This window comes from Lissotriton vulgaris, chromosome 2_1 (assembly GCF_964263255.1).
Source record: "Lissotriton vulgaris chromosome 2_1, aLisVul1.2, whole genome shotgun sequence".
NCBI classification, from domain to species: Eukaryota; Metazoa; Chordata; class Amphibia; order Caudata; family Salamandridae; genus Lissotriton; species Lissotriton vulgaris.
In genome coordinates, this window is record NC_141687.1 from 94734300 (window position 1) to 94755906 (window position 21607).

At 47.3% G+C, this 21607-nt stretch overlaps 1 protein-coding gene across 4 annotated transcripts in view; it reads left to right on the top strand.

Moving 5' to 3' along the window:
* RAP1GAP2 (RAP1 GTPase activating protein 2) overlaps positions 1–21607 on the top strand; it is a 1533685-nt gene that overhangs the window by 1105740 nt on the left and 406338 nt on the right. The window contains exon 1 of one of the 4 annotated variants that reach the window (XM_086954531.1): positions 14829–15008. The exons of 2 other annotated variants lie outside the window; for them this stretch is intronic. In XM_086954531.1, coding sequence (XP_086810657.1) covers positions 14904–15008 — 105 coding nt within the window. In that variant the 5' untranslated portion in view covers positions 14829–14903. Of the gene's footprint in view, positions 1–14828; positions 15009–15728; positions 16179–21607 lie in introns of those variants that run through there. One more of the 4 variants, XM_086954530.1, reaches the window with a different exon arrangement.

The window sequence follows — 21607 nt, forward strand, 5'->3', positions numbered from 1 at the left end:
CCACTTGAACGTCTTCCAGACGATGAGGAGGGTGTTGAAGCAGGAGGAGGTAATAGCGTTGATCTGGCGGGTCGTGGAGAGGGAGGAGTTGAGTATGATGCCGTGGTTCGTGGCGAGGTCCGTGGGGGTTGCCGAGGGCAATGGGCCACAAAATATTGTCCCAGGCTGAAGGGGCGGGTCCAATGATGAGGACTTCTGAAGAAAGATCAGCAACATAAATGAATGTGTCATTGTAAAAAGTGTAAATGGTGAGCACTTAAAGCACTCCAATACCATTGGCTCTAGTTGCCCTATGGCAAGACGAAGAATGTAGCGAGCGCTCCAATACCTTTGGATAGTGCAAAAAATAAAAAATAAACAAGTGCGGTTCATTTTTTAACAACTTTTTAAGAAACACATTTGTTTATGTACACGTGCATGCATTTTAGTGGTATGTGTGTATGTGTATAAATGATGCGACCTGAAAACATAAGTACTCCTATGGAGCTTTGAAAACAAAGAAAAACCAGGAGCAGTGTAAGGAGATATGAACTTGCTCCATGCTCTACGAGAGGGCTAAACAGAAGAAGATGGCATGACATCCGCATGCCTTGACGAATGGGATCAAAGAAAATGAGAGTGCCTCTGAATTCTAACAATGGTATGAGATGGGCAGCCTGCAAGCTCATAGATTGAACCCAACACATTTCTTCGAGACGTGTGTTAGATTTGGGAGTCTCTAGTTAGCACAGGTAAGTACTTGTGACAAATAGGGACCCTCACCTCTAGTCAGGATAAGGGGATTACACTCCTGAAATAACCCCTGCTCACCCACTTGGTAGCTTGGCACGTGCAGACAGGCTTAATTTCAGAGGCGTTGTGTTAAGCATTTGTGACCACATACAGTAACCCAATGACAACATTTTATATCAAAAATAAGTAGACTTTATATAGAGTTACAACAAGACCATAAACGACAAAAATAAACAATACTGTTATTTTAAGATGGTAGATTAAGCTTAGTTCAATTCAGTTCTTAGATGCAACACTTTGCGTCAATGTACCTTAGGTTGCGTTGTGCTTCCACGACAAGCAATGTTGCAGCGATGGGAATGTGTCAAAGTTCAGATACAAAGAAATAAAGACTTGAACATCTTCCAGATGCTGCACGCTTCTCGGGGATGCGAGAAGTTCTCGGTTCGATACGTGGACTGCAGCGGCGGCACCCTTACGATGCAATGGCAGCAGCTCCAGCGGCGACACTCTTCTCCCACGATGCGTGAAGCTTCCGCTCGATGTGACAACTACAGCGGCGACATTCATGATGCGATGGCAGCAGCTCCGATGGCGGCTCGCTTCTTGGGGATGCGAGGTGCTCCTTGTCGATGCGGTGCAGTGCGCCGGTTCCAGCAGCGACACCCTCCTTCGGAGTTGCGACGGCAGTGACAGCGACGGTGACACGCTCCGACCTCGTTGCGAGATTCTTCTCCTGATGCGGTACAGTGCGACAGTTCCAGTGGCAACACCCTCCTTCGGAGTTGAGACGGCAGGCCCAGTGACGGCGACATGCTTCTTTTCGTTGAGTCGCGCTTCCAGCTCCTTGTGACAGACAGTTCCTTAGAAGTCCCAAAACAGCAGCAGGCACTTCCAAAGAACTCTGGGGAGCTGGGGGTTGAAGTCTGTTTTGTTTGAGACTTCAGCAGGAGGCAAGCTCTTTTCCAAGCCCTTGGAGAACCTTCACAAGCTAAAAGCAAAGTACACAAAGTTCCTTTCTCCTTCCTTTGGCAGTAAGGCAACCACTGCAGGCGAATCCCCCAAGCAGCACTTCAGCTTGGGAATAGTCTCTCCTCAGTTTCTTCAGGTTCCTCTCCTCAGTAAAGGTTTCTTCTTGTAGTCCAAAAGTGATCTAATTTCATAGGATGAGAGTCCCAATATTAATACCCTAAAATCCATTGTTCTCTGAGGGGAGAGGGGCCTTTGCCCAGTCCAAACTAGTTCTGAAGCACACTGTTTACCAGACCTCTCCTTTCCTTTCACAAGACAGGGCAGAAACATCAGAAGCCCCACGGGAGGAGGAGCCAGCATTGTGGAAGGCAAGTACAGTCCTGGAGCACTTTGCTTACAGGACTCCTTCTCTTCTTTCAGTGTGCAGGGCAGAGACATCAGACACTCCCCAGGAGGTGGAGCCAGCATTGTGGAAGGCAGGCACAGCCCTATTCAAGGTTCAGGTGCAAATCCTCCCTCCCTTCTAGATGCAGATCTCTCTATTCACCACTGGGTGACTCAGCCTGTCTCTTGAAATCCCCCAGCCCTGTCACTCACAAAACCAGACAAAGAAATACACAACCTAGCAGAGGCAGGTTTGAAAGGTTAGGCAAGCAAATACCGACTTTCTAAAAGTGGTATTTGCAAACACAGAATATTAAAATCAACTTTACTAAAAGATGTATTTTATTATTTTGAGTCCAGGCATACTAAACTCGAATTTCTACCATGTTCTCTGAGTCTGTTAGGAATATAAACATGTAATAATCTAACAGCCCATTCTGGCCTATGGAGAACAGGTAGCCTTGCAATAGTGAAAAACGAAAATGGCTGTAATTCACTATTAGGACATGCCACAAGCATCAGGGCTTGTCCTACCTCATACTTACAATGCACCCTGCCCTTGGGCCTACCATAGGGGTGACTGATATGAAGAAAAGGGAAGGTTTAGGGACTGGGAAGTGGGTGCACTTGCCCTGTCAGCATGACAGTACCAGACTGCAAGCAGGCTCTGTAATGGCAGACCGTAGACACATTTTACAAGGCTGCTTCTGTGGGTGGCACAACCAGTGCTGCAGGTCCAGCAGCCGCATTTGGATTTACACGCCCTGGGCACACTCAGTGCACTAGACTAAGTATGGGCGAATTTTGCAAATCAGCGGTTCGCGAATTCACGCGGAATTGCAAAAAAATCCACGAATTTGCGGATTTCCATGCGAAATCCCGGATTCTTTTGCAATTTTGCACCATACTTAACAGCAGTACTTTCTACTGACTAATCAGTAAGTGCTACGTCGTTGGGTAAATGTATAGTGCTTTTCCTGCACTACAGCTGAGTAGGGCCAGAAGAGTTGCCTCCAGTGACCATGTGTGTGTAACTTTGCCATCGCAGCAAAGGGCACCGGGGTCCCTCGAGTGAGCTGTCCATCATAGTGTGTAAAAGGCAGGAAGACGGTGCACACCGCTAGTATTTGTGTGTGTGGGGGGGCAAACGGGGGGGGCTTCTTTGCGAGTTCACATGCCTCTTGTGTGTTTAAAAGGTCAGGCACAGATCAGAGCAGCAGATGGGGAGAAAGAAGCTCCTGGTTACAGGAACTACATGAGGATTGCACTCGTGAAAGTCAAGGATGCAAAGGCCTCCATCAAGCATCATAGCTAATTTTCGACTGTAGTTATGGGGAGAAAGCACACCTGCCCAGCCTCGACAAAGTGCACAATTTTTTGGGGCTGATTAACTTTGCCATCGCGCCGAAGGGCGCCGGGGTCCCTCGTGTGAGCTGTCCATCATAGTGGGTAAAGGGCGGGAAGACGGTGCACACTGCTAGTGTGTGTTGGGGGCAAACGGGGGCGGCTTCTTTGCGAGTTCACATGCCTCTTGTGTGCATAAAAGGTCAGGCACCAATCAGAGCAGCAGATGGGAAAAAGAAGCTCCTGGTCACAGGAACTGCACGGGGATTGCACTTGTGAAAGTCAAGGATGCAAAGGCCTCCATCAAGCATCATAGCTAATTTTCGACGGTAGATATGGGGAGAAAGCATACCTGCCCAGCCTCGACAAAGCACACGATTTTTGGGGGCTAATTAACTTTGCCATCGCGCCGAAGGGCGCCGGGGTCCCTCGAGTGAGCTGTCCATCATAGTGGGTAAAGGGCGGGAAGACGGTGCACACCACTAGTGTGTGCGTGGGGCAAATGGGGGGGGGCTTCTTTGCGAGTTCACATGCCTCTTGTGTGTATAAAAGGTCCGGCACCGATTAGAGCAGCAGATGGGAGAAAGAAGCTCCTGATCACAGGAACTGCACGGGGATTGCACTCGTGAAAGTCAAGGATGCAAAGGCCTCCATCAAGCATCATAGCTAATTTTCGACGGTAGATATGGGGAGAAAGCACACCTGCCCAGCCTTGACAAAGCGCACAATTTTTGGGGGCTGATTAAGTTTGCCATCGCGCCGAAGGGCGCCGGAGTCCCTCGAGTGAGCTGTCCATCATAGTGGGTAAAGGGCGGGAAGACGGTGCACACCGCTAGTGTGTGTGTGTGAGGGGGGGCAAACGGGGGGCTTCTTTGCGAGTTCACATACCTCTTGTGTGTATAAAAGGTCAGGCACAGATCAGAGCAGCAGATGGGGAGAAAGAAGCTACTGGTTACAGGAACTGCACGGGGATTGCACTCGCGAAAGTCAAGTATGCAAAGGCCTCCATCAAGCATCATAGCTAATTTTCGCCTGTTGATATGGGGAGAAAGCACACCTGCCCAGCCTCGACAAAGGGCACGTTTTTTGGGGCTGATTAAGGAGTTACTGAATTTGACCTTCAACTCGGGCACCTGCTTTATCCATACCTGTAAGTGCTTCCTGCAGGAGCCTCGTTGTCTACTTGTAACTATTCTTTGATCATGCTTCGAGGGTCAGAGCGGGGTCAGAGAATAGTTGCAAGTAGGCAAGGAGGCGGCGCTCAGGAAGCACTTACAGGGTTACAGCAGGTGCCCAAGTTGAAGTTAATTTCTTTGTAACCATTTTGTAAATGGTTACAAAGAAATTAGCTTTAACTTGGGCACCTGCTGTAACCCTGTAAGTGCTTCCTGAGCAAAATTCGTCCTGCTTGCGGGTTCGCAGATTTTGCCGCGATTCGCGGATCGCGAAATTGAGGAAAATCCGCAAATTCCGCGAGCGGAATGAATTTTCCGCCCATACTTACACTAGACTAGGGTCTGACAAGTAAACCAAATAGCCAAACATGGAACCACTGATTAATACATCAATTTACAATAGGGAGCACTTGCACTGTGGCACTGGATGGCAGTGGCACATTGCCCAAAGCATCTAACACCAGCAAAAATATATGAGGCAACAGCAAAAATGGAAGGGAGGCCCACGCCAATGATGCCAGGTCTAAAAACGTGCATGCACTGTCTAGCCGAGTAGCACATGCACTGTCCGGCCAAAATGTATTTCTCACAGACAAAACCTGCTGGCTTTGACAATGCTTGTTGTATTTAGAAACAGGGAGATTAAGTGATTTATCAATAATCACAAAATGTGGAACTGAGGCCTTAGGCTAGGGAGAACATATGAAAAAAACGTGCAAGGTCAAGTGCACTCCTTCTCTTTGCTGAAACTGTTTGTCAGATTAATCCGGGTTTACAATGTTTGGCGTGCGCTCGATGAGCGGTCTGTCCTAAAACCACGTGGTGAATAGATGCGAGTGAAATTGAAGCGAGTAACTTCAATTTCGAGCGCGCCGCATTTGCCGGAACGGCGTATATCAAAAGTTCATCAATAATTTCAAGTTTTAATCCTTTTATTTGTTTTCAAATTGTTTCCACAGTTGTTCTTGTTACAAAGTAGACCGTGAAACGTAACATTGCTTCTACACGGCAGCTGTGTTAAGAAACTTCTTGCTGGCGCATGCTTGTACTTTCAAACAAATCTTTGGTGATTCTGCTGGTTCCCAATGCATTTCGGTCTTATAATGTAGCCCTTCTTCAGGGGGATCACTACAAATTTAAACAAACATCATTGTACCCACTGCTATCAGATCCACTGCTTGATCCCCTTCTGGAGGAGGTGGCACTCGAGTCCGAGTTATAGTTTGTTCCCGGGGGAACGTAGTCATCCTTTAAGTAAGGGTAGACTTTTTCTTTTGAAAACCTTTTGATATCCTTTTGCAGTTTTGTTACTTTTTGGTTCATCAGGTATTCTTTATGTTCCGCCATTTCTTTATTTAATTCTGCCAGTTTAGTTTTAAAGCCTGGGTTTGGAGCCACTGTCTTCAAAGCAGCCTTGGCTGCTTGGATGCGGACTAGGAGTGCATCTGCTAGACGTTTCGCAGTGTTAACGATGAAAATGAGGAGGTCATGGGTGCACTTCCATGAGACCTGTGACCATTCAATTTAAATTGTCCATCTTCCCAGAAAATTCTAGGAAAGTTCTTAACAATCAAGCCATTGGGAGCAATTTTAGCTTTGAAGTATTCAGCCATCATAGTCCCATGTATGGTTATTCTGATCCACTCTCGTTTAAGATCTGACAAGGATTGCCATTCTGTTGTATTGCTCCCTGTAGCCGGTTCTATGTCTATGTCAAAGAGCGATGGTGTTCTCATGATTGCTGCTGCATCTTCTTCACCGAAACTTAATCCCTGACCTTCCATATTGGTTAGGTCAAAAGGGACGTGTTCCTGGTGGAAGGGGGTCCTCCAAAGGAGGGCAAGGAAGAAGGGGTGAAAATGAGAGATTCAATACCCAGTACGGGGTATGGATCGTGACCAACCAATGTGGTATAAGGGTCACTGGGTGGGGGATATGACTAATCTAACCCGCCAAAAGGTACTCCCACGGTTTGCACCGTGCAAACCGTGGGACTCAATTGTATTAGAGTGCTTTATAGAAGCACCAGTTACTTTTTTTGTGTGGAGTTTTATATAGTAATCATCAAGAAGGAGGGAGGGGGATCAATTGAGCAATCGGACACCATTTACCACTCAAGGGAGTGGAAGGTCCAGTATCAGCTTTTGCCCGTGTCAAGTACAGGTAAAGCAAAAAAGGGGGTTGCTGAACTGTTCCTATGGAAAGAGAGGAATTAGGTATAACTGGCGTGACCGGGGGTGTAGATGTAACACCTTTGGGCATCCATTTTGTTGGATGTATTTGCCTCACACACAATAGGAGCACAGAGGGAATCACATAGGGTCGCCCTCCACTCAGAACTAGATACACAACAAAAGGCATCTGGGGAAGACAATGGTCTTCCCCAGATGCCACCAAGGGCTAAAAGAGGCAGGGGACGTGGACAACAGAACTTCCAGAATTTTCCTCACCAAGGGCACCCCATGGGCCCCCCCTTCTGGCAATACCCACAATTCCCCCATTTTCAACCACCCTTTGCCCCTCAATATCCACCTTTTTATGCCCCCCAAGGCTCTTCACGCCCCCCTTTTTTAGGCAGAGGCTGGGGCAGAGGGCGAGGGCGAAAGCGAGGCAACGCTCCAGAGAAGAAAATACAATGGGAGGACACACGCCCCCAGGGAATGGACACGAGGAGCACGAACCGATCAGGACCAAAATAAGCCTAGTGGTTAACTTGTCAGACCGTCTTCTAACAGAGAGAGAGGAACAAGTTCTTCAAAAAGGACTGGGCTTTGTACCTACCCCCAGAATTGACCTTTTCCAACAAACCAGGGAAATTCAATCATTCTTCAGGAAAATAAGATTGAAGGCCTTCTTTGAGGGCAAGCCTTGTGATCCAACAGAAGACTCTGGCCTACATAACCCTTCAACCTTCACACCCCATAATGGGATGATTCCAAATGAAGTCCTGACCTACGAACAAGCTGTACTCAAAGAAATCAAAACACTGGATCGGCAGACAAAACATTCTAACATCTCTCGGAATGAGATGAATGTGCTGAAATCACTGGCAGAAGATCCCCTGATTACCATCAAACAGGCGGACAAGGGTGGTGCCACAGTCCTTATGAACACTGTGGACTACGATCTGGAATGTACTAGGCAACTAAATGATAGACGATACTACACACCCATCCCTAGTGACCCAACACTTCGCTTACAGACCATAATTACAGGCTTGGTGGTGAGTGCAGAATGCGAACAATGGATCACTAAAAAAGAGGCTGAATTCCTCACGAAAAAAGACCCTAGGGTGCCATATTTCTACATATTACCAAAGATCCACAAAGGAACCAGACCGGTACCAGGGAGACCGATCGTCTCAGGGATCGACTCCGTCTTGGAACCACTCTCACAATTTTGTGACCATTTTCTGCAACCTCTTGTGAAACGCATCCCTTCATACATCCAAGACACAACAGATGTCTTACGCTTACTGAACTCTATCCAGGACATAGGACAGATTCACCTCTTGATTACTCTCGATGTGGAGGCCTTCTATACCAACATTCCTCAGAGGGCCACACTAGAAGTAATAGAGGAAAGGCTTGGACTGGAAGTTTGGAACTCGAAACACTCCACCAGCTTTTATCATGGAATGTGCCACCTTAGCACTCACGGAGAATTACTTCGAGTTCAAGGGGCACTACTATCATCAGACCCAAGGGACTTCGATGGGCAGTACTTTTGCTCCTTCAGTGGCATGTCTGTACATGGTAGAATTCGAAGACAGACATATACACCATCAGTCCAACCCCTTCCTAGATAACATTAAAATGTGGAGGCGATTCATAGACGACATTCTGATCCTATGGACAGGCCCACCGACCTCACATGAGGCTTTCTTTGAATGGGTAAATATACTCAACCCTTATTTACACTTCACTATGTCTTCTTCAGCTACGGAGATTGCCTTCCTTGACCTAACAATAAAACTGCAAGAGGGGTCACTCAGCACTACCATGTATAGGAAACCTACAGACCGCAACAGCCTACTCCATTACAAGAGCCATCACCCAAGGGCCCTACGTTCCAACCTACCATTCGGACAATTTCTCTGCATCCGGCGAAATTGCAGTAACCTGGCCAACTACAAGAAAGAATCAGCCATCCTATCCAGGAATCTACTAGATAGGGGCTACCCGAAGAGTGAGGTCTCAAAAGCAAAAAAACGGGCCAGGAATAATCACCCAGAAGCTCTACTAGAACGACGGGAAAAAACACCGGTCGAGAACCAGCCGATCACCTGTGTTACCACTTTCACCCCCTTGTCCAACAAAATCAAAAGTACAATCAAACGCCACTGGGGCATTCCCAAGACAGGCAACATGAGTCTAGAACAACCTAGGTTTGCGTTTAAAAGATCGCAGAACGTAAAAGATATCCTGATTAGTACCAGACCAAAAACAACAAAGAAAGGTACTCAACAAACTTTATGGCATCTGCCGCCCGTCATGGGCCATTATCCATGTGGCTCCTGTGGGGTTTGCAGATACACAATGATCCAAAAAACCATACAACTCTCTGAGACGTTCAATTGGGAACTCAGGGGCCACACTAACTGCAACACCTCCCATTGTATTTACATGCTGACATGCCCATGCGGTTTACAATATATTGGGATGACAACTCGCCCAATTAAAACCCGCATTATCGAACATCGCAGCAATTTCCGCTGTAAAAAAACTCACACCAAAATGTGTAAACACTATGTGGAATCCAATCACAATGCAGACTCATTGAAGTGGGTAGTGCTAGAATCCAGTCCTAACTGCCCCAAAAATGCCTTGTTCCAGAAAGAACAAAGGTGGGTCCACCGCCTCTCTTCTGATAACCGAGGCTTCAATGAGGACATCCCTTGGCACTCTCTATTGACCAGCCACTGACTACTCTGATAATGGAACTCTAGATCATTTACTAAACTTGCTCTCTGTTTTTGCCAACTCTTTTCTAAATTCTGTAAGCTCCACATTTTTTATTATTCATGTACTTTCTACTGGCCTACTAACTATTATGTGTTTCCGATTCTTATCACAGGTCAGAATCGTATACCAAACATATAGTTTGACAATACTCGAGGCCTATTTTACCCATTACATAATGGCCGACACACTAACCAAGCATATCACGTGACCTTTTTCAAGGGGCGGATACGGGCGCAACTCCATGACGCTCCTAACTATAAATAGTGAACGCCACCGAGCTCCTTTACCTATTCGAGCTCGGCGGTGATGGGTAGGTGAATCCGCGTGGACACGGGAAGTTTGAGGTAAGGTACATCCTTCCAATACAATACTAGATGTTCCAGACATCTACGTCCAGCTATAACCAACCCTGACCCTCCTTGAGGGCTTTGAATACTTTTGTAGCTTCCTTGGTGATAATATATACATCTTGCCCTTTTGCCATATCCAAAGGTCCAACCCCGATGTACTGACACGCCGAACACTCATGTGGCATTTAATCCCTGACCATTAGGTGAGTCAGGAGTTAGTCTAGAATGTCAATAATAACACTACTGTTTGGCCTCACACATTGATATGCATGGTGTCTCCTGCGAGACTGCTGCTGTTTTTAAATCATTGTTTTTAATTTTAACAGTAACCACCTCTTTCACGTACACAGTGTGTGTGTGATGTTTACACTGCATGCTGCAACAACACAGGCATGTTCTAGGGATGCTAGTTGTAATTCACCACCACTAGCATGTTACACTGTGTTCAAGCCCTGGCTCTGACCATGTATGCTTTCTGGAGAAATGTAATGCTATTAATTTTGTATTCCTTTTCTCCCCCGTTTAGGTGTAGGATTGAACCACAGAGGTAAACTACACCCTCACTACACACATGACACCAGCATGTTGTTTATTATATGTAGTTTTCACCATTAATAGGTCCTGATGAATCGCGGGCAAAGAGCCACATGCGAGAAACATGTCGACCAATCCTTCTTCTAGTCTCATCTAGGGTCACTATACCTAACTTGTTGACACCTAGCAAGCTAGATTCACGTTTTTAATTGCAGTAGGGGTACCCCCAGAATAAAGTGGTTTCCGGCACCCCCTGCTACATTTTAAATCACTCCTCCAGGCAACTTGCTACCCCACCCACACACCCGCACTTCACCATAAGGCAGTTGGATACAAAAGATCTCCGCCAAAGAGCCCCTCTTCAAGGTGAGCCCGTCGGGGATTGCACCGCCTCCCCGACGAGGAGCAACGCCTTTGATGAAGCATGACACCTTTTTAGGTGTGTGAGGCAAATACATCCAACAAAATGGATGCCCAAAGGTGTTACATCTACACCTCCGGTCACGCCAGTTATACCTAATTCCTCTCTTTCCATTGGAACAGTTCAGCAACCCCCTTTTTTGCTTTACCTGTACTTGACACGGGCACAAGCTGATACTGGACCTTCCACTCCCTTGAGTGGTAAATGGTGTCCGATTGCTCAATTGATCACCCTCCCTCCTTCTTGACGATTACTATATAAAACTCCACACAAAAAAAGTAACTGGTGCTTCTATAAAGCACTCTAATACAATTGAGTCCCCCATAACCACAAAATGTTCAACTGCGGCCGAGGCTAGGGAGACGATGTGGAATCCTCGTGGGAGAAGATGTGGCATAAGGGTCAGTAGACTATGGAGCTAGGACACCGGGTTGGAGTTTTGGTGTCGGCTTAACAGCCTTGATTCTGTGCAAATCACTTAATCTCCCTATGCCTACAATAATTAATGTGTCCTTATGTAAAGTAACTGGTGCTAATGTAAAGTGCTCTAATACGTTTGGGTGGTGTTTGGCGCAATATAAAAGTACACAAAAAAACTAACTGGTGCTTATGTAAAGCGCTCCAATACCTTCTGGTGGTGGTGGTGGCGCTACATAAAACTGTACAAAACAAACACATGTGAAAAGCATAGTCAGGGAGGAGGAGATCTGGGGGAAGAGGGAATCTGTTCAACAGGAGTTCAGAGTGGACAAGCAGCAAAAGGCGGGAGGTTGACGTGCAACCTACAGCAAATATAGGCTGCCACAGGGAGATTAAGTGATTTGCCTAACTTTACAGTGTCTTTCTGGAAAGTATGTGGTGTTAATGTAGAGTGCTCCGATACCTATGGGTGGTGTTGGTGTTATATAAAACTGCACTAAAAAAAAATGGAAAAGCAGAGTCGGGGGAAGTTGGGATCTGAGCAACGGAGCCCAGTGGGGTAAGCAGCGATGGGCAGGAGGTGGATGTATGACGTTACAACGCATACTTTTACCACGCATGCCTTTACAACGCGGTTTTTACATCGCATGCCTTTACAATGCATAGTGCTTTGGGGCGCTGGATAGTGAATAGTTTAATTTACTATTCCAACTCCAGTCCCCGTGGATAGTAGGGAAGGTGTTGGATAGTAGATTAAACCTATTCCCTATCCTAGAGCGCCCCCCAGCGCAATGCGTTGTAATGGTTTGCGTTGTAAAAGTTGCGTCGTAAAGGCACTGCGTTGTAAAAGTTGCGTTGTAAAGGTTGTTTACCGCGGGAGGTTGATTGGCAACCAACAGCAAATGTGGGCTGCTACAGAGAGATAAAGTGATTTGCCTAACTTTACAGTGTCCGTGAAGAGTAAGTGGTGTTAATTGAAAGTGCTCTAATACCTTCAGCTGGTGTTGGTGCTATTAAAAACTGTACAAAAAAATTGGGAAAACCAGAGGCGAGGGGGAGGGGATCTGTGCAGCGGAATTTAGTGCGGCAAGTAGCGAAGGGTGGGAGGTGAACGGGAAACCAACAATAAATGCGGGCTGCCACTGGGAGAATAAGCGATTTGGCTGAAATCACAAAATGTGGAACTTAGGCCACGGCTAGGGAGTTGATGTGGCGTCCTCTGGGGAGAGAATGTGGTGTGAGGACCACAGCTGCCGACTTTGGACCTGGGAAACTGGGTTTGAGTTTTGGCGTCGGCTTAACATCCTCGATTCTGGGAAAATCACGTCATCTTCCCGTGCCTACAGAAATTAATGTGTCCTTTTGTAAAGGAAATAGTGCCAATGTAAATCGCTCCAATACCTTCTGGCGGTGTTGGCGCTATATAAAACTGCACAAAAAAAGTAATTAGTGCTAATATAAAGTGCCCCTCTTCCTTTGGGTGGTGTTTGCGCTATATAAAACTGCACAAAAAAAATAGAAAGAATCCCAGTGGCTGATTCACATTAGTGAACATGAGCAAATACACTGCATCTGCTATGGACACTGAGGGGCAGGCAAACTTTGATGACATTAAAACTCAGCCTGGCTCCTCTGAAGAGAAATCAAGTTAAGGAATAATGGCGCATGGAAACACTACACCGGTGAAGGGGGAAAAAGTAAGAAAGGGACAGGAGACATTTGAAGAAATAAAGTCCCACCCTATGAAATGAGAAGCAACAAGGTGAGACATGAACATGTCAATCATTTCATACAGTTGAAACATGACTATGAAATTACAGCACAACACACAGGTACTTTAGAAGCTCTGATAACCATACCTGTTACAGTTGAGTTCTGATTTTCCAGCTATAAACAACATTGCCGAACAACATATGGTGACGCTTGAGAAACCTTTTAGGAAACTCCTCAAAACTTGGATTTTTAATCTTCCCGATGACTGGTCCAAAGCTTCAATCTAGCCCCCCCCCACACCACTCTGTGATCTGGGATCAAGGACTTGTAGCGCCATGATGCTCCTTCCGGAGCGAACGCTGCGCTCTATAAATACACCTCCAAAATATCCAAAAATATCCAAAAATACACATAGGAAAAACACTAACACTCTCTAGAATGAAACAGACTACATTAGGAGTTCACAGTAGGGGAGGGGGAGTGGGTGATTTATGGACCGGACAAGCACCAGTAGGTGTGAGGGAGCAAAGAGAGATTGTTGATGGGAGGTGGGGGAAACAGAAAGCAGCTATGAAGGGAAAAACAGTGACGGGAGGGGGTGATCTGTGGATGGGGCAAACTAACGAAAAGCAGCAAATATGGGAAAAGCATTGATGGCGAGGGGGTGATCTCTGGACAGGGCATGAGGGCAGGGGGAGGAGACGGAGCTGGTAAAAGCACGAGCACTGGGTAGAGTGCTGAAACAGAAAGAAAGAAAAAAGTAGGCCCTAAAATTGTTGTGAAAAAGTCAGCAGTGGATGTTTCCAAGTACTTGGTCCAGGCTCTGGGGGAGGGCTAAACTCAAGAAAAGGCATGACCATGCATGCCAGGGACAAAAGGTGACAAAGAATATGATACAGTCGATGGTGCGAGCAAGTGGGAAGCCTGCGGGCGGACTGAAGTCCACAGATTAAACACATGTCCCTTTGAGACAGCGCGTGCTGTGTCTAGCCGAGACCTTCAAATTACCACCAACATGTCTTAGGTTGTCCTAAATTACTAATACTTAAAAGCAATGTGCCAGAAACAGTGTTTCTTGCACTGTGGTCACCATTGTGACATGGGAGACTCCATTTACCACCATTATGTTATGGATGGTCTCAAAACAATATGAATTACCACCAGTGAGCCAGGGTAGTGTTTCACAGTCAGGGCAGCATAGTGCCATGGATTGCCCTAAACATTCCTGATCATAATTCAAGCGCTGATCACCCAGGAGGGTATCCGGGCGCTGAGCAGGTGTGAGTGTAGTCACACCAAGTGCCTCGGAGGCCACTCGAAAGCCAGGTCTTCGCCTTCTTGCAGAATTCTAGAAGTTAAAAGGAGTTTCTTATGTGTAGGGGCAGGTCAATCCACGCTTTAGGAGCGATGTAGGAGAAGGAAGTCACCTACAGCTGGAAATGGGCGGTACCAGGCGCACTTCTCTAAGGGCTGGCATTGCCTGGGCTGTGATCAGTGCCTCATACCCTGATAATGACTGAGGAATTCCAACCGGTTCCTTGGCAGGGCCCGCCCAGCGATGACACTAGGTAAAATATTCCCAGGTGTGACTACACACGTGTAGGACTTATACTAAGACAAAGGGCCACCTTCTGCAAGAGCTGCTTCACTCGGATCCCTCTCAAAACCTCTTCTGGTGGCGAAGTGTGGCTCAGGTGGAGAAGTGTGGCTCAATGGCTAGAGCGGCAGATCCTGGAGCAGAGCTCTAGCCGGGACCAGGGTTCAATTCCCCGCCTCGGCGGGTCTTGGGCTCAAAATTCCACGGACCTGGTGCCTATTCCAATCATAGAGTCCCACTCTGAGACTCTGGGCAATAGCTTGCTTAATCTCCACAACGGCCCCCACAACGCTAAGGATGCCTGTCCTCCACCTTGGGGGTGCCCAGAAGTGGACGCCTCACACGGAAAGCCAGGATAGGTTCCACAGCGGTATTCGTACAAGCGCCTTAAGACCCTTGGGGGTGAGTAGTGCGCTTATACAAGTATCAATTTACATTTTCTTGCACAGGGATTGTAGTTATAATGCGTGTGGTAAACACTGCGGTCATTTCCATGGTGAGTCGGTGAATCTGTACTCATTTGCCGGGTGAAACCTGCCTAATGTTTCAGGTAAAAAATGACAGTGAGTTTCAATGTAATTGATGAAGTGGCATTTATAGAGCATGAAAATGCACTGGAAAGGGTGTCCTGGGGCTCACTGAATTCCACAAGTAATTCCTCATTTACAGGAGGACATCTCAGAATAGGAAGCATTCTCCGCACCTGATAAAAGCAAAACCCTGAAATGTCGTATTTCTTAAGTGCAATAAATTCCTCCCCCCCACTGGTGACCCGGGCGCTAGAAGGAAGGTGGCTCAGCGAGTTAGCTGCTAGCCATTCGCGTCTGTGCGATGGGCAGATATCGAGTTAGAATGCTAACCAGACCCAACTATGCAGTAAACTGAGCATTATTAAAGTAGGTAATTATAACGAATATCGCTTTGAAACAGAAAGTGTTATATTAAAAAAAGAAACAAGCATTTATCATTGCACTTACTGCATCACTATTAAATTCTAAATCACACTGAGGGTGCACCCTCCGGACGCTACTGCACACGAAATTATGGTATACATTCCCAGCGCGCCCAACTAGCTAGCGGTGTGGTCTTCGACACAAGCTTTAACGGCGGCGCTTACACCGCAGTCTCGTGATTTGGGCCCGGCCTAGTGCTGCCGACAGGACACAGGGCCACACGTTTGAGAGGTTCTGAGGTATCTGGGTAAACCAAAGCACCCGTGACGACTTCACAGACAGGCCTTGACTTTGATCCAGGTGCCGGCTCGGTGGCAGCGTGTTCTCTGAGTTTTTTTTGCCTGCTCTGTAATCCTAAAACTTACATCCTGCACAACCTGTTTCTCGCCGGCTGACCCAGCCCTTTTAACTCCTGCGGGGCCGGCGCGGCTTCAACAATGTCTCACCTCAGAGAAGCATTATCGGCAGGTGCAGCGGGCACATGCGTCTGGAGCCATGCGGGAGGCAGGCTGCCGGGAGCCGGCTGCGGAGCCCCGCTCGGGGTGACTCACCGCCTGCCCCGCGGGAGGGCCGCCTCCGGATACTTGAGACCATGATCGGCTTCCTGCAGCGCGTGCTGGTGAGTGCTGCGTACACTGGTGCCGGCGGGCTGGGGTACCTAAGAGAACACGGCGCGCTCGGCGCTATGCCGTGCTTGCATTGCGATGGTGCTGGGATGGAATTTATCAAGTGTCCCATCCTTCCGTAAAGCACCCCTTCCTCTAACATATATTGCTGTGGTTTCCTATCGGTGACGTAAAGAGGACGTGGCACCAGCAATCACCAAATTGGGCTTTTTGTCAGAACGACCCGCATTACCAGTGAAATGTCCGTCATATTTACTAGCCACATGCCACTTTCGCACACTTCACGACATTCTCGCAAATAATGCTCTTATCACCGCTCAGGGGAAACCTCTTAAAGTGAACTCTCCGGAGGGGGGTCGACTCACTGTTTTCAGTGCGAGCTCGCACCCGCGAGGAAACATGCTCGATTTGAGAAGTGAGTTATGTCCGGGGGGTGCCCGAGAAGAGGGAAACTCCGCAAAATTAGGGTGACAGTACCCGGCATTTTGCTAGAACGTGACTTGTTTGATGAAATCTGCGTCCTCTCCGAATTTTTACTTATTGCCCATTTCCTCCCGTGCACGTGGGCCCCTGGCACATGTTTGCTCTGTCTCACCCCATACCTCTCTTAATATATACTCTACCTCAACTCTTCAACTCATCCCATACCTCAATCTACCACTCTCGCCCATGCACTGCCCTATATGTAGGGTGAGCAGGCGTCCCAGATTTGCCCGGACGGTCCCTGTTTTTCACCTGCTGTCCAGGCAAATTTCAGGAAATTTTGCTACTGTCTTAGGTTTTAGAGAGGAGCGGCTGAAAACTGTGGGAGGTGTTTTTTTATGTTTTACAGAGCAGGGATAGTTAGCAGTTGTTTCAAGATAGCAATCTAATTAACAGGCAAGCTTCTGAGTATAAAAATTGCATTTTATTTATGTTCTAGCTGAGTCCCTGCTGAGGAGCGCTGTCATTCTGTGTGCTCGCTTGAAATAAAACTGTAGTCCTTCTTCTATTTTCGTGAAATGTCCCGGTTTTTGGCTTTAAAATTCTGATCACCCTACCTGTATGTCACCTCATACCTCTCTTAATAGATCCTCTACCTCAATTCTTCAACTCATCCCACACATCAATCTACTACTCTCACCCATGCAGCACCCTATATCTCACCCCTACCTCACTCAATATGTTCTACCTCTCTCTATCACTCCTCCCAAACCCGATTCTATTCCTAAGATTCCTAAAATAACCCTTTCGACTCTTCCCTCCTCTACCTCTCCTTGCGGCATCTCAGACCTCTTTTACTACTCAGATCTCCCAAACAAGCCTTTCTAAACCCTCTGACTCTCTCCCTCCACCTCACCTCTACTCATCACAAACCTCCTCCTGCAGCTACGATAGACCCTTCCCGCCTACATCCTGCGTGCAGAAGGGTTACAGGCAGCCAGTGCAGGGTGGAACAGAAGGGTTACAGGCAGCCAGTGCAGGGTGCAGCAGAGAAGGGAGAGAACTTACTGGCAGTCGTGCGGAACAGAAGGGTTACAGGCAGCCAGTGCAGGGTGGAACAGAAAGGCGAGAAGTTACAGGCAGTCGTGCGGAACAGAAGGGTTACAGGCAGCCAGTGCAGAGTGGAACAGAAGGCAGAGAAGTTACAGGCAGTCGTGCGGAACAGAAGGGTTACAGGCAGCCAGTGCAGAGTGGAACAGAAGGGTTACAGGCAGCCAGTGCAGGGTGCAGCAGAGAAGGGAGAGAAGTTACAGGCAGTCGTGCGGAACAGAAGGGTTACAGGCAGCCAGTGCAGGGTGGAACAGAAGGCAGAGAAGTAACAGGCAGTCGTGCGGAACAGAAGGGTTACAGGCAGCCAGTGTAGGGTGCAGCAGAGAAGGGAGAGAAGTTACAGGCAGTCGTGCGGAACAGAAGGGTTACAGGCAGCCAGTGCAGAGTGGAACAGAAGGCAGAGAAGTTACAGGCAGTCGTGCGGAACAGAAGGGTTACAGGCAGCCAGTGCAGAGTGGAACAGAAGGGTTACAGGCAGCCAGTGCAGGGTGCAGCAGAGAAGGGAGAGAAGTTACAGGCAGTCGTGCGGAACAGAAGGGTTACAGGCAGCCAGTGCAGGGTGGAACAGAAGGGTTACAGGCAGCCAGTGCAGAGTGGAACAGAAGGGTTACAGGCAGCCAGTGCAGAGTGGAACAGAAGGGTTACAGGCAGCCAGTGCAGGGTGCAGCAGAGAAGGGAGAGAAGTTACAGGCAGTCGTGCGGAACAGAAGGGTTACAGGCAGCCAGTGCAGGGTGGAACAGAAGGGTTACAGGCAGCCAGTGCAGAGTGGAACAGAAGGGTTACAGGCAGCCAGTGCAGGGTGGAACAGAAGGGTTACAGGCAGCCAGTGCAGGGTGCAGCAGAGAAGGGAGAGAAGTTACAGGCAGTCGTGCGGAACAGAAGGGTTACAGGCAGCCAGTGCAGGGTGCAGCAGAGAAGGGAGAGAAGTTACAGGCAGTCGTGCGGAACAGAAGGGTTACAGGCAGTGCAGGGTGCAGCAGAGAGATGTTACAGACGGTCATGTAGTGTGGGGGAAAAAGGTTACAGGCAACTAGTGCTGCGTGCAGTGGAGAGAGGTTACAAGCAACCATGCAGTGCAGAAGGGACAGGCAACCAGTACAGGGTTCAGTGTTGAGAAGTTACAGGCAGACACACAGTGTGGGTTACAGGCAGCCAACCAGTGGAGGGTAAACTAGGGAGAGGTTACAGGCAGCCATGCAAAGCAGAAGGGCTATAAGCAGCCAGAGTAAGGTGCATTGTGGAGAGGAGGAGGATTACAGGCAGCCACTCAGTGCAGTGTAGAAGGGTTACAGGCGGCCAGTGCAGGGTGCTGTGAAGAGCGTTTACAGAGGGCAATGCAGTGCAGCAAAGGTTACAGGCAGCCAGTGCAGGGTGCAGTATAGAGATGTTACATACGGTCATGTAGTGGGGAAGAGGGTTACAGGCAGCCAGTGCAGGGTGCAGTGGAGAAAAGTTACAGGCAGACATACAGTGCAGAAGGGTTACAGGTAGGCAGTGGAAGGTAAAGTGCGGAGAGGTTACAGGCAGTCACGCAATGCAGAAGGGTTACAGCCAGAGCAGGGTGCAGTGGACAGAGGTATCAGGTAGTCTTGCAATGCAGTGGAAAAGGGTTACAGGCAGTCAGTGCAGGGTGCAGTGGAGAGAGGCTCAGGCAGCCATTCAGTGCAGTGCAGAAGGTTACATACAGGCAGTCAGTGCAGGGTGTAGTTGGGAGAGATTACAGGCAATGCAGAAGGGTTATAGGCAACCAAAGTAAGATACAGTGTGGAGAAGAGGAGGATTACAGCCAGCCAAGCAGTGCAGTGCAGAAGGGCTATAGGCAGCCAGTGCAGGGTGCTGCTGTGGAGAGAGGTTAAAGGCAGCCATTCAGTACAGTGCAGTAGAGATACGGCAGACAATACACGGTGCAGTGGAGATGGGTTAAAGGCAGCCATTCAGTGCAGTGCAGCAGGGATACGGCAGCCAGAACAGGGTAAAACAGAGATGGTTTCAAACGGTATTCGAAAAGTGGTCACGAACGCTAGTATTGTTGTAACCTGTGTTGTAGGCCAGCGCCCCCCTTCAAATTAACCCCTTCAATATTAGAGGTAGTTGGTTCCAAAGGCAGTATGGTGGGTTGCCAATATTTAAGGAAGGACTGCTTAGTCAAACGACAGATGTGAACTTCAGTGCCCGTGTTTTTTTTTACTAATTTCATAGGTAAATGAGGTGGCACTCAGATGGCATATGCACATTCTTAATTATCTGGAGTCACCCGGTCTTGACTTCACAATATGTTGTACTTCCTATTAGCAAATGTTGTCATATTGTAAAGATTGCAATTATCTATTTAAATAAAAGCGACCAGAGGCGAGACCTACCTTGTTTAAAAGTCTCAGAGCAATGCACATATCACCGACAAACCACGCATACCAATGAGGCTTATTCATAATCGGATGCACCCTGGGGCACACAGACACAGTCATTTCATAGTCTGCTGTTAATGCGACATAATTACATATGTATTCATGGTATGCTATGTTTGTAATTTCCATTTAATTTTAATAAATATATTTTAATTTCATCTGGAGTTTAAATAGACAATGGCGTGCGTCCCCGTCCTCTAGTTAACCTTTCGAGCCTTTAAGAATTGTGAGCATTTCTAGATTGCGGTTGTTTCTGCCAACTCCCATGACTAAGTTAAGTTTATTGAGCAATGAAAAATTAATCACCTGCTACTGTTTTTAAAGCTTCGAACTCCCAGCATTATTTTTAGAGAGCTGGGAAGAGAGCCAATACCTGAATATATGGATTTTGGTGATATTTACAGGCAATAACGCTCACCTTTTTCCCGTGGGGGTTAAAAGTTGTGAAATGTAGCCAACTTCATCTTGAGGGAGTTAAAAAAAGAATTTTGAAATTTTGAATATTATCAAGTATGTAAAAGTTTAGTCAATATAAAAGTAGGTGATAAATGTGCCTAAAATAGATGTTACAAAACAAATCTACCACTACTTCCCCATCTCCTAGCAAGTGATACCTTTAGTGGGCTAATGTTCTGTAACTGTACCATTAATGGGAGAGTTTTCTCCCACTTCTGCAAACAAGCTCCACGAGATATATTCACTCTAAGAGAAGCTGGCATTAGGATACAAACATAGACATGGCATGAAATGAAACAGCAGTCCACCAGGGCCAATATGACCCTCGGATCGAAAAATGAAGCCAATTTCTGTCCATCCTTTTCATGGTTACTTGAATTTATACCCTCTAAATTGTGCTATTTTGTTTGATCTTTTTGGTGGCTTTCGTAACTTCAGATATCTCGCATCGAGCTAGAAAGCAGATTTTCCGGTAGTGCTCCAGAGACAAAGTTGCTGGCACCAGACTCTGAAGATCCAGGAGATAATCCTGGCTTTGGGAATTGACCAAAACACCACACGTGCCCATCACATAATTTCTAACAGCCTGATTCATCAAAGACCCCTTTTGCGAGTCTTTAATAGCGATTCATAAGGAATCGCTATCACAGACTCGCAAAACGGGATTCATGAAGGAATCGCAAAAAAAAATGCGATTCCTACAAATTCCTTATTTGCGATTAGCAAATTGCTAATCTCAAATAAGGAATAACTCCCCATTCATTCCTATCTGCCAAAAGGCCCATAGGAATGAATGGGGAGTATTCCTTATTTGTGATTAGCAATTAGCTAATCGCAAATAAGATAGCGATTTAAAGGGTGCCAGGGGTGTCCAAAGGACACTCTGTAGCACCCCTTAAATGCAAATTTAAACAGGTGTTGCGCACAGACATGTCCAAAGGACATGTGTGTGCGCAACATGCAACTTAGAAAAATGCTTTTAAAAGCATTTTTCTAAGTTTTTGCTATTTACCACGAGGTTTGACCT